Genomic DNA, 13,407 nt, shown 5'->3' on the forward strand with positions numbered 1-13,407 from the left:
GAATGCAGCCCTTTAATTCCAGGGGTTTCCCCCATATATTTTGTGTCCTCCTCTACATGCCTCCCTCCATCAGCATGTTGATTTTAGATTGGGAAATGAGGTGGTCTCTTCTTTTTAAACAAACAATATCGAATAAAGGCGAAGAAAAGGAAATTTCTTTGTGTTAGTGAACAAAAAGGAATTCATGGGGTACAGATATGATCATAAGAATGTATACAGAATGGAACGGAATGCACCTTTTCACTATGAAAACTTTTTTCAATGGCACTTGGTTTAGAGTTTTCCTTTATGTTAATACGTGTCAACACGTTTTCCAGCATGTCACAGCCTGTTAGTCACTGGTTTTGCAGCCACACAATGTTGTTTATGTAGCACACTGATGTTTCATTCGCCGCAACGAGGCGATCCTCCCCCTCCTTCACATTCATTGGCCCAATAGGGAACAGCCCCTTCTGTCATTCACGCCACACGATACGGCCAGTCCCCTCCTCCTCAGCCCAACCACTATCACATCACAGTTCCAAGGGCCAATGACGAGCGTGATGGGCGGGGCTTCCTGTCCACATTACGAAAGTCCGTACACGCCGCCATTGCCCAAGGACACACGCACGCGAGCAAGCGCCATACCGGCGCGAAACGGCTGTTGTGCCGTCCTCTCATTCCCTGGTCACACCTCCGCACCCGTCCGGGACACAGGTCAGATCCTTCCGCTTCTTTTATGCTGTGAACCTGTATACCATGATGCATATACCTGCTGGTAACAACCTGAAATAAATAATGTGATTGAAGGACGCAGTGCACGGACTGTCTTATATGTACTACAAATCTTAATTTATTGTGTAAATGTAATGTTTGTATATGTAAAATGCTTTTAGGGTGTAGTTTACTATTTGGCCACAAGATGGCCACAGAGTGTTTGTTTACATGCGACCTGTAAGCGTCCGGAAGGACGCTTACAGGAAGCAGTAGGAGGCTGGGAGACTCACAATGATCTCGCTGTTTCTGAAAGAAGCAGCAGATCATTGCGGGGGCTTAGATCAACGAACGGGAATGGATTTTCCCGTTCATTGATCTCCGAGCGGGCGGCGGCGTGCACGAGCGGCGGGTGCGCACGTACGAGCGGCGGGAGCGCGGACAGCGGCGGTAGCGCGGAAGGTACGGATTTCTCCGTCCCTGGTTTTTTTAGGAGGGAAAAAAGGGGCGGAGAAATCCGTACGCGTGGGGGTAAAGTGGTTAAATGGCATCAAAACATCCAAAAATCTAATGCCCTCTGCTTTGAGAGATCCTATATGATGGATCCTATTCTCTGAACTTTTAACCAGGACTGTAGGATGGGTGGCATCCACCTATGACCCCCTGTTTCCTCAACTCTTATTTCTGCTATTTATCCCAGGTTAGAATAAGCTGATATCTGTCTGGAAAAACTTCCTGGATTGTGCGTGTGGACTGATCCCAGCCAACTACATACACTTACCAGCATATATTTCACGCACACTGTGATTGGGCGAAACATTGTGTAATTTGCATCATCACCCTGCCAGCACTAGAGGCATCAGCACAATTGTCCTTTATCGATTTGGGGTCCCAATCTGCACAGTGATGGTTATTTTTGTGACTGGTTTCATTCCTATTGGTTTTACAGTCTTTATAGCCACAGCTGTAGTCTGTGGTTTACTTGATTATTAGACATCCATTTATCTGATGAATTTATAAAATAAAGTTCTGCATGTGAAATACCGGTAGATTATTGCATGAGTTTCTTATATATATTTTGAACTTGTCTCTATTTTCAGGATGTTATTTACCTAGCAATCCAGAGGCCATTGTCTTGGACATTGATTACAAATCTGGAACTCCTATGCAGAGGTAAAAAAACATGTCATAGCCTTTATTATTTTTTTTTAAATCACTGTACACACTTCATCCACTCATAATTAAAGGGGAACTGAAGTAAGAGGTATACGGAGACTGCCATATTAATTTCCTTTTAATCAATACCAGTTGCCTGGCAGCCCTGCTGGACTATTTCTCTGCAGTAGTATCTGAATAACACCAGAAACAAGCATGCAGCTAGTCTTGTCAGATCTGACTTTAAAGTCTGAAACACCTGATCTGCTGCATGCTTGTTCAGGGGCTATGGCTAATAGTATTGGAGGCAGAGGATCAGCAGGGCTGCCAGGCGACTGGTATTGCTTAAAAGGAAACAAACATGGCAGCCTCCATATACCTCTCTCTTCAGTTCCCCTTTAATATACATGCAGAATATTAATATCCTATACTTTAAAACAAAAAAAGCAAACTACAACACACATTATTGTACATCTAGATCAGTCGTTTGATCAACACTGAACAAGTACATCTACTATGACTTAAACATAATAAGGAAATGTTATCATGACCCTCATATAACTAGTGAGTGTACAGTAACAGTTGCAGGCACCACAATCACTTCAACACTGGAAACAGAATGACCCCACAGAACATGACAGCAGCTTCTAGCTGGAATGGTAAAGAGAGGAACAATGCACTCAGGCAAAATGATCTGGCACTCCGGATCTATCACCCACACATCAGGACAGTTGTACACACACTAGAATCGGGCCCATCTCTGCTGAGATTAGCCCAGCGCTTGGACGCAGATTTGTATGCAGATTTAGGTACTGGGCAATGCAGAAAATGATCTCCTTATATTTGTAAAGTATAAATGAAGTTATAACACAAGCTTCCCTTATCCTCTTGTCCCTAAATGCTCCTCCACCCAGCTTAGTTCTGTCAGATCCAAGGTATATAAATTGGTAGACTCATCCACACAATGTTTTGTCTTTAATAAATTTAGTAAAAAAAACCTATTTTTAAATAAAATGTATGAAAGTTTTGATCAAATATGATATAATCTAATATGTGTGTCCAACACACAGACCTGTAACCCACAATCTGTTTTATTCATCCTCTATTAAGAGCTGCTTAAAATGTGTTCTCACCGTTTTTAAACACATTTTCATCATTTTTAAAAGTATATGTGTTCCTTGGCCTGACCTCTTGAAAGTATTTATGAATTTTTCCCAGCCATATTTAAATTTATCGATTGAGTTTAATAGTGTGTTGTCCTCTGTTACAAGATCATATATTAGCACAGTCCTCCTGAAACTACCTTTAACCTTTTTGGTGTGTATTTTCAGTGCTGCTAAAGCTCCATATCTGGCAAAGTTCAAAGTGAAGAGATGTGGAGTAAGTGAGCTGGAGAAAGAAGGTAGGTGTGGCAGTGGAGCATCTTCACCACCTCAACCACCTATGTAGATTCAGTTCACGCAACTCTACTGCATTTCTTGTCTCTCCCAGGCCTTCGCTGCCGCTCAGACTCAATTGATGAGAGTGAGGAGGAAGGTGGTGATAAGAAAGTTTGTTGGCAAGCAGCCATCTTTAAAGTTGGTGATGACTGCAGACAAGTAAGTGGAAATTAAATGCCTCATAGACACTGCTGGAGTCATTACAAAAGTAAGCTCAATCTACACGATACAATTCTTTGTGCGATTCGATTACGATTCTATTTACGATTCAATTACATCCGACATGTCCGATCCTGATTCAATTCGATTTGCCATTGCAAAACAATGGCAAATCGAATAGAATCGAATTGAATCTGGATCGGACATGTTGGATTTAATCAAATCGTAAATAGAATCGTAATTGAATCGCACAAAGAATTGTATCGTGTAGATGGGGCTGTAGACCAGAAAACTCCATGACTCATCAAGCAGTTGTGTTTTGAACTTTATTCCATAGCAAACTGTAGGAATAGTCAAGATTGAATTAAATATTGGTTCAGTAGCCACACACCAAGAGTTTCTTAAGCAATGGACTGGTTTATTTAGAAATGTGATCCGACATTACAGTTGCACTGTGCAAGCAGGTTACAGGCTGATAGTAGTCTCCCAAAGAACAACATCAAGGCACCCCGCTCCCGCCTGCTATACTGCTTCCCATTTGTGAGCAACAGACACTTCAATTTCATTCCTATTTCATGTCCAAAAAGGTGTTTCCCTGTGTTCCTAAAGGTTCACTAGGGAACAAAAGAAGACCAAGAACCTATGGCGCAGTTGGTCTAGCTAATTTGACCCACAACAGTAAAGATATGATTTGTACTTGCAAAGGTGGGTTGCAAGCCTGCAACCACCAACAGAGCTTATGAGGAGATACCTGCCTCGCCCTGGTTTCCAGGTACAGTGCAGACAGGAACTGGATGGTCGTACTTCTGATGGTTTTGTTTTGGAGTAAACTCTAAAACGATACCTCAAAAATGAGGTCCATGGAGGCGCTCACGTTTGCTGACCTTTGGATCTAAGGCTCTATTTTTACACAGAGCTGATGAAGTGGGCAGAGACCCGTTGTCCGTTTAGAGCTTAACAAATTATTTTCCTGTCATCCTGGTCCTTTTTGTTTTTTGTCCCCCCCAACCTTTCAAGTGAACCTGAGGTGAGATTGATATGGAGGCTGCCATATTTGTTTCTTTTTAAACAATACCAGTTTCCTTGCAGCCCTACTGATCTATTTTGCTGCAGTAGTGTCTGAATCAGACACCAGAAACAAGCATGCAGCAAATCTTGTCGGTTCTGACAATATTGTCAGAAACACTTGATCTGCTCTGTTCAGGGTCAGTGGCTGAAAGTCTTAAAGGACACATACATCCTGTATGAAAATGAAAAAAAATCCACTTACCTGGGGCTTCCTCCAGCCCCTGCCAGCCGTCCTGTGCCCTCACCGCAGCTCTGCTTACCGCTGGTGGCCCGGGGTCCCCTCCGGCACAGGATGTCCACTGCGCCTGCGCGAGCGGCTCTGTCGCACTGACATCATCCGGACTGCACTGCGCAGGTGCAGTCGTTATGCGCCTGCGCGGTGCAGTCGTTATGCGCCTGCGCGGTGCAGTCGTTATGCGCCTGCGCTGTACAGTCCGGTTTACGTCAGCACGACCAGTGAGCCGAACACTGGAGCGCAGGAGAGGTCAGCTTCTCCACCGGAGGGGACCAGGAGCCACCAGAGCTGCGGCGAGGGCACACGACTGATGCAGAGGGCTGGAAGAAGCCCCAGGTAAGTGGATGTTTTTATTTTTAAAGTGATCAGTCCTTCCCTTTGAAAGAGGTGCCAGAGGCTGGTAAAAATCCACTGAGAATGTAGCATTTATTTTTGCTTTGAAAAATCATTTCAGGGAATTATATTTTCTTTGAATCTAATTTGGTACAATAATCGCTTTTATAACAGGCATCTATTGTGGGAATTGAAGCTGTGCTGTACATAGACAAGTGCTTGTTTACAGACATGATTAACTGGTTCCATACTGACGCAGTATCAATCTATGCCCAGCAGATGGTGCTGCCGCTCTGACTGGATGTAGATTTAACGTCCCAATGAATGAAGTGTCCCTGCCAATCTTGCCGCTCTGAACCCACCGCAATTCACTCTCTCTGCCGTCTATAAGACGGCAGAGCTCTGTAAGCAGGTTAGGAGCCGCTTTCTTTGACTCCTGACAGCGTGATCACGGAGAGCAAATCACATTGGCTCCCAATGAAAGCGACTCCTGATAGGCTGACCGCACTCTGCTGTCATAGAGATGGCAGAAAGAGGAGCCTGCTGGAATGAAACGGCGTCGTGACCGGCGGGTATGTGCGGCGTTTCGTCGGGAGGCGGCGTTTTACCGCACCAGCAGCCTCTGGTCCTTAACCACTTGAGGACGCAGCCTTTACCCCCCTTAAGGACCAGCGCTTATTACAGAGATCTGTGCTGGGTGGGCTTTACAGCCCCCAGCACAGATCAAACATTAGGCAGAGCGACCAGATCGCCCCCCTTTTTTCCCCACTAGGGGGATGATGTGCTGGGGGGGGGGTCTGATCGCTCCTGCCTGCGTGTGGCTGGCGGGGGGGTGGCACCTCAAAGCCCCCTCCACCGCAGGATTCCCCCTCTCCTTTCTCCCTTCCCCGGAGATCGGAGGCTGCACAGGAACGGATCTGTCCTGTGCAGCCTCTAACAGGCTCCTGCCTGTCATGTGACAGCGATCCCCGGCGCGTTATGAGTGCGCGGTCGGCAAGTGGTTAAGGGGGTAGAGACTGCTGGCACGGAAGTGGTTAAAAGACGAGGTTGGAATGTGGCATCGACACGGATAAGCGGAGGATGTTTATGTAGAAGTAGAAATGATCTAGTGTCATGTTCTTTCCTTTGCAGGATATGCTGGCTCTGCAGATCATAGACTTATTCAAAAACATTTTCCAGCTGGTTGGACTTGACCTCTTTGTCTTTCCATACAGAGTAGTGGCAACAGCTCCTGGGGTAAGTAGCTGATAATGCAAGTTTAATTATATAATCGCAGGTAAGCTGCACCCACCTTCTCCACCACTTCTTATTCAAAAAAATGGCAAAACTAACATGGCCAGCAGATGATGCAAAAGGGAACGTAACCACTTCGCATCCAGACCTTGTTTTCCCCTTATTGACCAGAGCAGTTTTGACGCTTTAGCGGTGTCCCTGTTTAATCATCAATAACTTCATCTGTACTCGTGCTACTTAAAATGATCTATATATCGTTTTTTTCAAGACAAACTAAGCTTTCACTGGGGGGTATTTGGTCCCAAATAAAATGTTCCTCTCTATGCATTTAATGGGAAAAAGGGGGAAAAAATAAAAATAATGCATTATTTCTCAATTTTGACCAATTTCTGTTTAAAAATAAAAAGTGCGATTGACATAAAAACTGTGCAACCAGTTAAAGTCGCCCCAGTATAGATATCCAGATGTGTCCCCAGTATCACCCCACCCTTCCTCAGTATAGCCAGATGTGTCCCCAATATCAGCCCCCCCAGCATAGCCAGATGTGTCCCCTGTGTTTGCCACCCCCAGAATCGATTGACAGATGCACCCCCAAGAATAGTGCCCCTCTTTATAGCCAGATGTGTCCCCGGGGGATGTCCCCCCGTGTATATGCACCCCCCCCCCCTTTACATACCCTACCCCTCCCCCCAATAATCCATAGCCAGATGCAACCCCCCCATTAGGCAGCCCCCTCTATGCAGAAATAGTTTTTAAAAATTTACAAGCAGGCAGTCTCACTCACCTTACCTCGGTTCTGCGACTGTCCTGAAGCCTGATCCTCCGATCACCGCTCTGCAGTCAGCCGCATATTGCCGGGACCCAGGTTTCCGGCAATATGCGGCTGACTTCAGAGCGGTGATCGGAGGATCAGACTTCAGGACAGTCGCAGGACCGAGGTAGGTGAGTGTGGCTGCTTGCTTGTGCCTTTTTTTTTTAACTATTTGTGCGCCGAGGGGGACAGGTGAAGGATCACTGCAGTTCACTACTGCAGCGATCATTCATGGGAGGAGGGTATACTAATTGGCCAAAAGGGAACATGTTCCCTTCCACCAATTAGTATTGCAGCTGACAGTGCCGGAGGGTGCGCTCTGAAGCGCACCCGATCGTGCACAGCAGAGCTGCAAGGAGGTCAGTATATCTACGTCAATGTGGCTTGGAGGGTGCCACAGCTGACGTAGGTATACTGTAGTGGAGGACAAAGTGGTTAAAGTTATGTCTTTCTACTGCTTTAGTTTTCTTAAAGCAGTAGGATGAGCCATAATATGCCAGGGGAAAAAAACACATATATAAGTAGATAAATACTTGACCTACTTACATAACACATATATTATACTGTCCACGTTTTGATTTCAGTGAATGTTATATAGTAAATGACGAGAATTCTGTTCCTGGTGGGGGCCATGTCTTTTGCCCACAGTTAAGGCTAACTCTTGATGTCATTTCTGCCCTCTACTTTTTTTCTTGTCTCCTCCAATCGCTGAGTCGCCTCGGCCTTGCTTGTAAACACAAGTGATTAGGGGATCAGGTTTCAGATAAGAAGCTGGCAGGGAAATAAAGGGAAGAGGAGGAATAGATTATAGATTAAAAGAATCCCCAGCATGCAATTCTTTGGCACGACTACTAAAGGGCCAGTGCTCCTTAAGTATGTGATAACTCCAAATCCTAACAGCAGAAAAAGTTTTGAAAGTTTTTTCAATGCATGCTTAGCATCTTTATCACTTAATACACTCAGACCAGTTGCTGTTGAAATTTGATTTTTATGGTGACGATACCGCTTTAACAAGCATGATCAAGAGGATGGTAACGTAGACAAGAAGACATAGACAAAGATGCCATAAGGCGGGCTTGAGTCCAACCTAAGAGTACAGCTATACTGTACACAGTATACGTTTATGTATGCACTTTTGATAGGTTCTGTTGTCTTGCAGTGTGGGGTCATTGAGTGTATTCCAGACTGTACCTCGAGGGATCAGCTGGGACGGCAGACGGATTTTGGCATGTATGATTACTTCACTCGTCAGTATGGAGATGAGTCCACTCTAGCATTTCAGAAGGTACACATATATTTGTGGAATATTGTACAGCTTGCTGTCATTTTGTGCTCTGTGGATGGCCTTCTGTTTCTTGTTCTGTCCATTTTGAAATCGTTCCTCCTTGCCTTGTCCATAAATTGTCTTCATGGAGTCATTTACCCAGGTCCCCCAAATTCTTCACTGGTAATAATTAACTTACTCTTTCCCAGGCTCGATATAATTTCATCAGGAGTATGGCAGCTTACAGTCTGTTACTGTTTCTACTGCAAATTAAAGACAGACACAATGGCAACATCATGCTGGATCAGCTGGGTCACATCATTCATATTGGTCAGTCCCCCTTCTGCCTGTCTGTCACATAATTATTCAGTTTCTTCTCCTATGTGTGTTTACCACGTGTTTCTATACATGTGCCTGCCTGTTTTTCTTTTTTTTGCAACTAGTTTGTTTATAGTAGTTCTCCATAGCTCTGCTATAACTTGTGTTGGCAGCTTAGCTGTGCATCACCTGACTGAGGTGCACTTTCTTTTCTATGCAGATTTCGGTTTCATGTTTGAGAGCTCACCAGGAGGCAACCTGGGCTGGGAGCCTGATATAAAGCTGACTGATGAGATGGTGATGATCATGGGGGGAAAGATGGAGGCAACACCCTTCAAATGGTTCATGGAGATGTGTGTGCGTGGCTACCTGGCTGTGCGGTGAGAACTGTTTTCTGTTGTATCAGAAGCGTCATAATCCAGTGGGCATTTTTCTGAATTTGTATGAATCATTTCAATTGAGGCCCAAAAATGTACTGATCCAGAAAGAAGAACACACATACTTGTATGTCAGAAGGTCTAAGTCCTCTCCGCCTCTTCGTAATCCAGCAGGCCTTCACCTCTGTCTGTTCTCTCCACATCTTACTAAACATTTTATATCACCTTTTATGTATAATGCTGTGTTAATAGGCTGTCCTTTAATTGCTATATTTATAGCAATTAACAGACACCTGAAGTAAACTGGGTATGGAAGCTACCATATTTATTTCCTTTTAAACAGTGCAAATTGCCTCAGAGCACCTACAGAAGCCTCAATAGGATCCTGAGGCTTCCCTCTCTTTCAGTGAGTATCTCATTTTGAACCTGAGCTTTCGACTTTGGTACACTTCAATAAGAAAAAGGGGGGGTTTGGTGGGAGGGGTGGAGTTTAGGGCGCCAGAGCTCATGTGCCTATGGGCTCCTGAGCTGTAAATCTGGTCCTGCTGTATACGTCTTAAGCCCAATCTACAAGATACGATTCTTTGTGCGATTCGATTATGATTCTATTTACGATCCGATTAAATCCAACATGTCCGATCGAGATTCGATTCGAGTCATTTCGATTTGCCATTGCAAAATTGCAATGGCAAATCGAATTGACTCGAATCCCGATTGGACATGTCGGATTTAATCAGATCGTAAATAGAATCGTAATCGAATCGCACAAAGAATCGTATCGTGTAGATGGGGCTTTAGAACTGCATCTAGGTATTCTAACTGCAAGTTTCTGGTCAGATCTAACCACTCATCCTGCCTCAATTTCATCATCGCTTGGTAATAGATGGCAAATCAGAGAATGCCACCATGTCTACATGAGAGGCCTACTCTCTTCTCTGCATTATCTCTCACTGATGTCGAAAGCATAGTCGAATTTTTGTGATGGCATTCATGGGGACATCAGAACTTCTACAACATAAGTTTGTTTTTACTGCACTTTTAGCTAGTGGTAGTTCCTTCCTTCTGGAACTCATGTGTACACAGGCTACATAAAAAAACAATGTCCACAAACGAGCCACATAGGTCAAATGAGCCGGCATAAAGAGACTACAACCAATGATGCCATTTAACATCACTTGGCTACTGTTTCATGCGATTGTTGTTGCAAACAACTTTTATCTAGTGTGTGTGTACAAGGCTTTAGCATTACCTATTGAGCCGTCATCCTATCTTTCCACATTGTGTTGCAGGCCCTATATGGATGCTGTAGTGTCATTGGTCACCCTCATGCTGGATACAGGTCTACCGTGTTTTCGTGGGCAGACCATCAAGTTACTGAAGTGAGTTACTTTCTCCATAGTCCATTTCACTATACAGAATGTTTCAGGGTTTCATTCAAGCTTGTATCTCTATATGTTTTAAACACACAGGCACAGATTCAGTCCTAACATGACAGAGAGAGAGGCAGCAAATTTCATCCTAAAGATTATACAGAACTGTTTCCTGAGCAACAGGTATATGGAATCTTACTGTATCTGTTATTTGTACTGGAGAGTTTACAGTATCTGACAAGAGTACACCGCTCACATTTTTGTAAATATTTTATTATATTTTGTCATGGCACAACGCTGAAGATGTGACACTTTTAGACATTAATGGCTGTGTAAACAAACAGAAGAAAACTCTGCCTTCCAATCCTAGAACCACAATAATAATGATAATAATCACGTGAGATTGCAGTTCACCAATGTTCAAAATATAAATCGAAAAAGAGAGGGTTCTTGCTGAGCTCTCAACTTGAGTACGGTAGTTCCTGTAGAGGAAAAAAACTGAAAATAGTGTAATACTGTATGATGAACAGACATGCAATAAATCTCTAGTGACTTGTGACAAGTGATCAAACGTGAAAGCTTACTTCACTCCCCTATTGCAGTCGCTCACCGTATCAATGCCACCTCAAACACCAGGTGGATCTATAGTATGTTCACAAGCTGATCAATGCAGGAACAGGATTCAATACCAGCAAAATGACTTATAGTTGTCCTCTGCAATCAAATAACTTTAATCCATCTCGGATAAAACCATAAAAAATATACATAGCGTAATGCAGTAACAGAAGGCTTCAGCCTTCTAAAAGTTATGCAATAACAAAATGTGTAGATTAGCACATATCAGGCATAATCTGAAGGCTTCCACCGGGCACTGCACATGTGGGGAGAGCGGCGTCCTGCTGTCTCACCAGTAATCCACGAGCGGGGATCAGAGCGGCTGTGTAGTGTGGCCGGCTGCTGCCTGGTGGTTTGACATCACTGCGTGCTGACTCCGCCGTACGCGTTTTGTCCAATGGACTCATCAGGGGCTGCAGAGGGCAATAAATACATACAGCCTCTGGCTGCAGGAGGTCACCCTGCAAAAGATCCTGACCGCCACTGCTGAGGTTTGGATCCATCGCCCCAAATTTCTTCTCCTAACAGCATGCCTGCAGCACACAATTACTTTTTTTTTCTCAGCAATAAAAGGACTGCTCATGATTATAATGGGAAATCTTAGCTCACAAACTGTTGCAGAGGTGGAAAAGTAATGGGGAGGGCAACCGTTACAAGCCAGGTCCCATAGTGTCAGATACCAACATACAAATGAAACCATGCTCCTTTCCCCAGGGACTGTATTTAGATAAATAGCTTGGATGGAGGGAGTCGCTACAGGGATTTGACCCAATCAAACAGTACTTATTAATATTAACCCTTGTCACACAAACCTATACATAATAATGCCAGATATGCTGTTTTTTGGGTTTAATTGCTATACTATAAGTGGATCTTGTGCTTTCTTTGCTTCAAACTAGACTTGCTAATATTGTTTTGTGTTTTTATTCCACAGGAGCAAAACCTATGATATGATTCAGTACTACCAGAATGACATCCCATACTGAGTTGCTAGTGCGCCCTCCCTGTGTTTGTAGTTATCTGTAGTCTCCAGTGTCTCTGTTCACACCCTCAGTCCACAATATCCAGGTATCTGCAGATAGTGTGAAGTGTGGAGACAGAGAGACTTGGGAGAGGAGAGTGGCAGAATGTCTGACTTGTGGCGACAAGTTGTCCATTTCTTGTGCTGGCTCATTAAATTCCTTCCATGCAACACAATATTGACTATGAAAAGGACAAAGCAAGCTGCTGTCCTGCATTACAGCCCGAAGTGCAATATGTTTTACTGCTTGCGTCTTGTAACAACTTGTTATTTAGCAGAAGTGGCCTTGTGGGAAAACATATTTCTTCTGATGTTGTGAAGCACTGCTATCCTCATTCTTTCCAATGAAAACAGATCTTTCCGGTTTACTTGCACTTTGATCAATCATAAGAAAATCCACACTCAGGACTTGAGCACCTTTACACTTTGCTTCTGTTGACCACAAGTAGCATGAGTGAGGGGTGAGAGGGTGGGCCCATGGTTCCTCCTAGACTGAATTGCACGGCACCTTCTAAATATGAGGAGCCCACTTCACACAGGATTGATGAAGAAAGCCAATTTCCTTGTGTGTGTGTAAAAACTGCAAATGTGTATTTAATCTGTAAACTGTAATTAAACTGTTACATATTATTTGTGTCTGCGGTGTAAATGGGGTGTGGGTTGTACAGGATGACTCAATAAAGCCTACATTTTAAAACTGCACGCTAATTTGGGCACGGCGTAAACCCAACAAATTGGTCAACAGCACATAAAATAGTGGTAGTAGTATATCGGTAAATTTACCGATATGCTACTACTTCATTGATATAGTGAAGTATCAGTAATATTTTCGAATATTTCACTATGACCTAATCTCTCCCTACTCTCACACAGAACCCTCCCCCAGTGGTGCCTAACCTTAACCCTGCCCCCTCCTGGTGGTGCCTAATCTTAGCCCCCCCCCCTCCCGGTGGTGTCTAACCTTTGCCCCCCCACCATGAGAGCCTCACCTTAGCCTTCCAGCTGGTGGTGCTTAACGTCCCCCCCCCCACCCCCCTGGTGGTGCCTAACCTTAATCTCCCCCCCCCCCCCGGTGGTGCCTAACCTTAATCTCTCCCCCCCCCCCCCCCGGTGGCGCCTAACCTTAACCCTACCCTTACCCCTTCTGCTGGCGCCAAACCTAAATCCTCCCCTCTAAATCCTCACGCCCATTATTAGTACCAGGAGTTCGAATAGCAGGAGAGGCTACCACATAACTGAGTGAAGATGAGCATTCTTCACAAGCACTTCACTGAGGTTGCCAAGTGTGCAAGCCGAGTTTGTGAGTACTTTTTATC

General features: G+C 44.4%; 1 protein-coding gene across 5 annotated transcripts in view; it reads left to right on the forward strand.

Moving 5' to 3' along the window:
- LOC137522841 (phosphatidylinositol 4-kinase alpha) overlaps positions 1-12,721 on the forward strand; it is a 179,153-nt gene extending 166,432 nt beyond the window's left edge. For all 5 annotated transcript variants that reach the window (XM_068242974.1, XM_068242980.1, XM_068242988.1 and 2 more), the window contains 10 exons: positions 1,794-1,866; positions 3,180-3,250; positions 3,340-3,446; positions 6,214-6,318; positions 8,286-8,411; positions 8,600-8,720; positions 8,929-9,088; positions 10,375-10,464; positions 10,555-10,638; positions 12,005-12,721. In XM_068242974.1, coding sequence (XP_068099075.1) covers positions 1,794-1,866; positions 3,180-3,250; positions 3,340-3,446; positions 6,214-6,318; positions 8,286-8,411; positions 8,600-8,720; positions 8,929-9,088; positions 10,375-10,464; positions 10,555-10,638; positions 12,005-12,056 — 989 coding nt within the window. In that variant the 3' untranslated portion in view covers positions 12,057-12,721. The remainder of the gene's footprint in view (positions 1-1,793; positions 1,867-3,179; positions 3,251-3,339; positions 3,447-6,213; positions 6,319-8,285; positions 8,412-8,599; positions 8,721-8,928; positions 9,089-10,374; positions 10,465-10,554; positions 10,639-12,004) is intronic.
- The last annotated feature ends 686 nt before the right edge of the window (positions 12,722-13,407 follow it).

The sequence above is a fragment of the Hyperolius riggenbachi genome, chromosome 1 (assembly GCF_040937935.1).
Source record: "Hyperolius riggenbachi isolate aHypRig1 chromosome 1, aHypRig1.pri, whole genome shotgun sequence".
NCBI lineage: Eukaryota > Metazoa > Chordata > Amphibia > Anura > Hyperoliidae > Hyperolius > Hyperolius riggenbachi.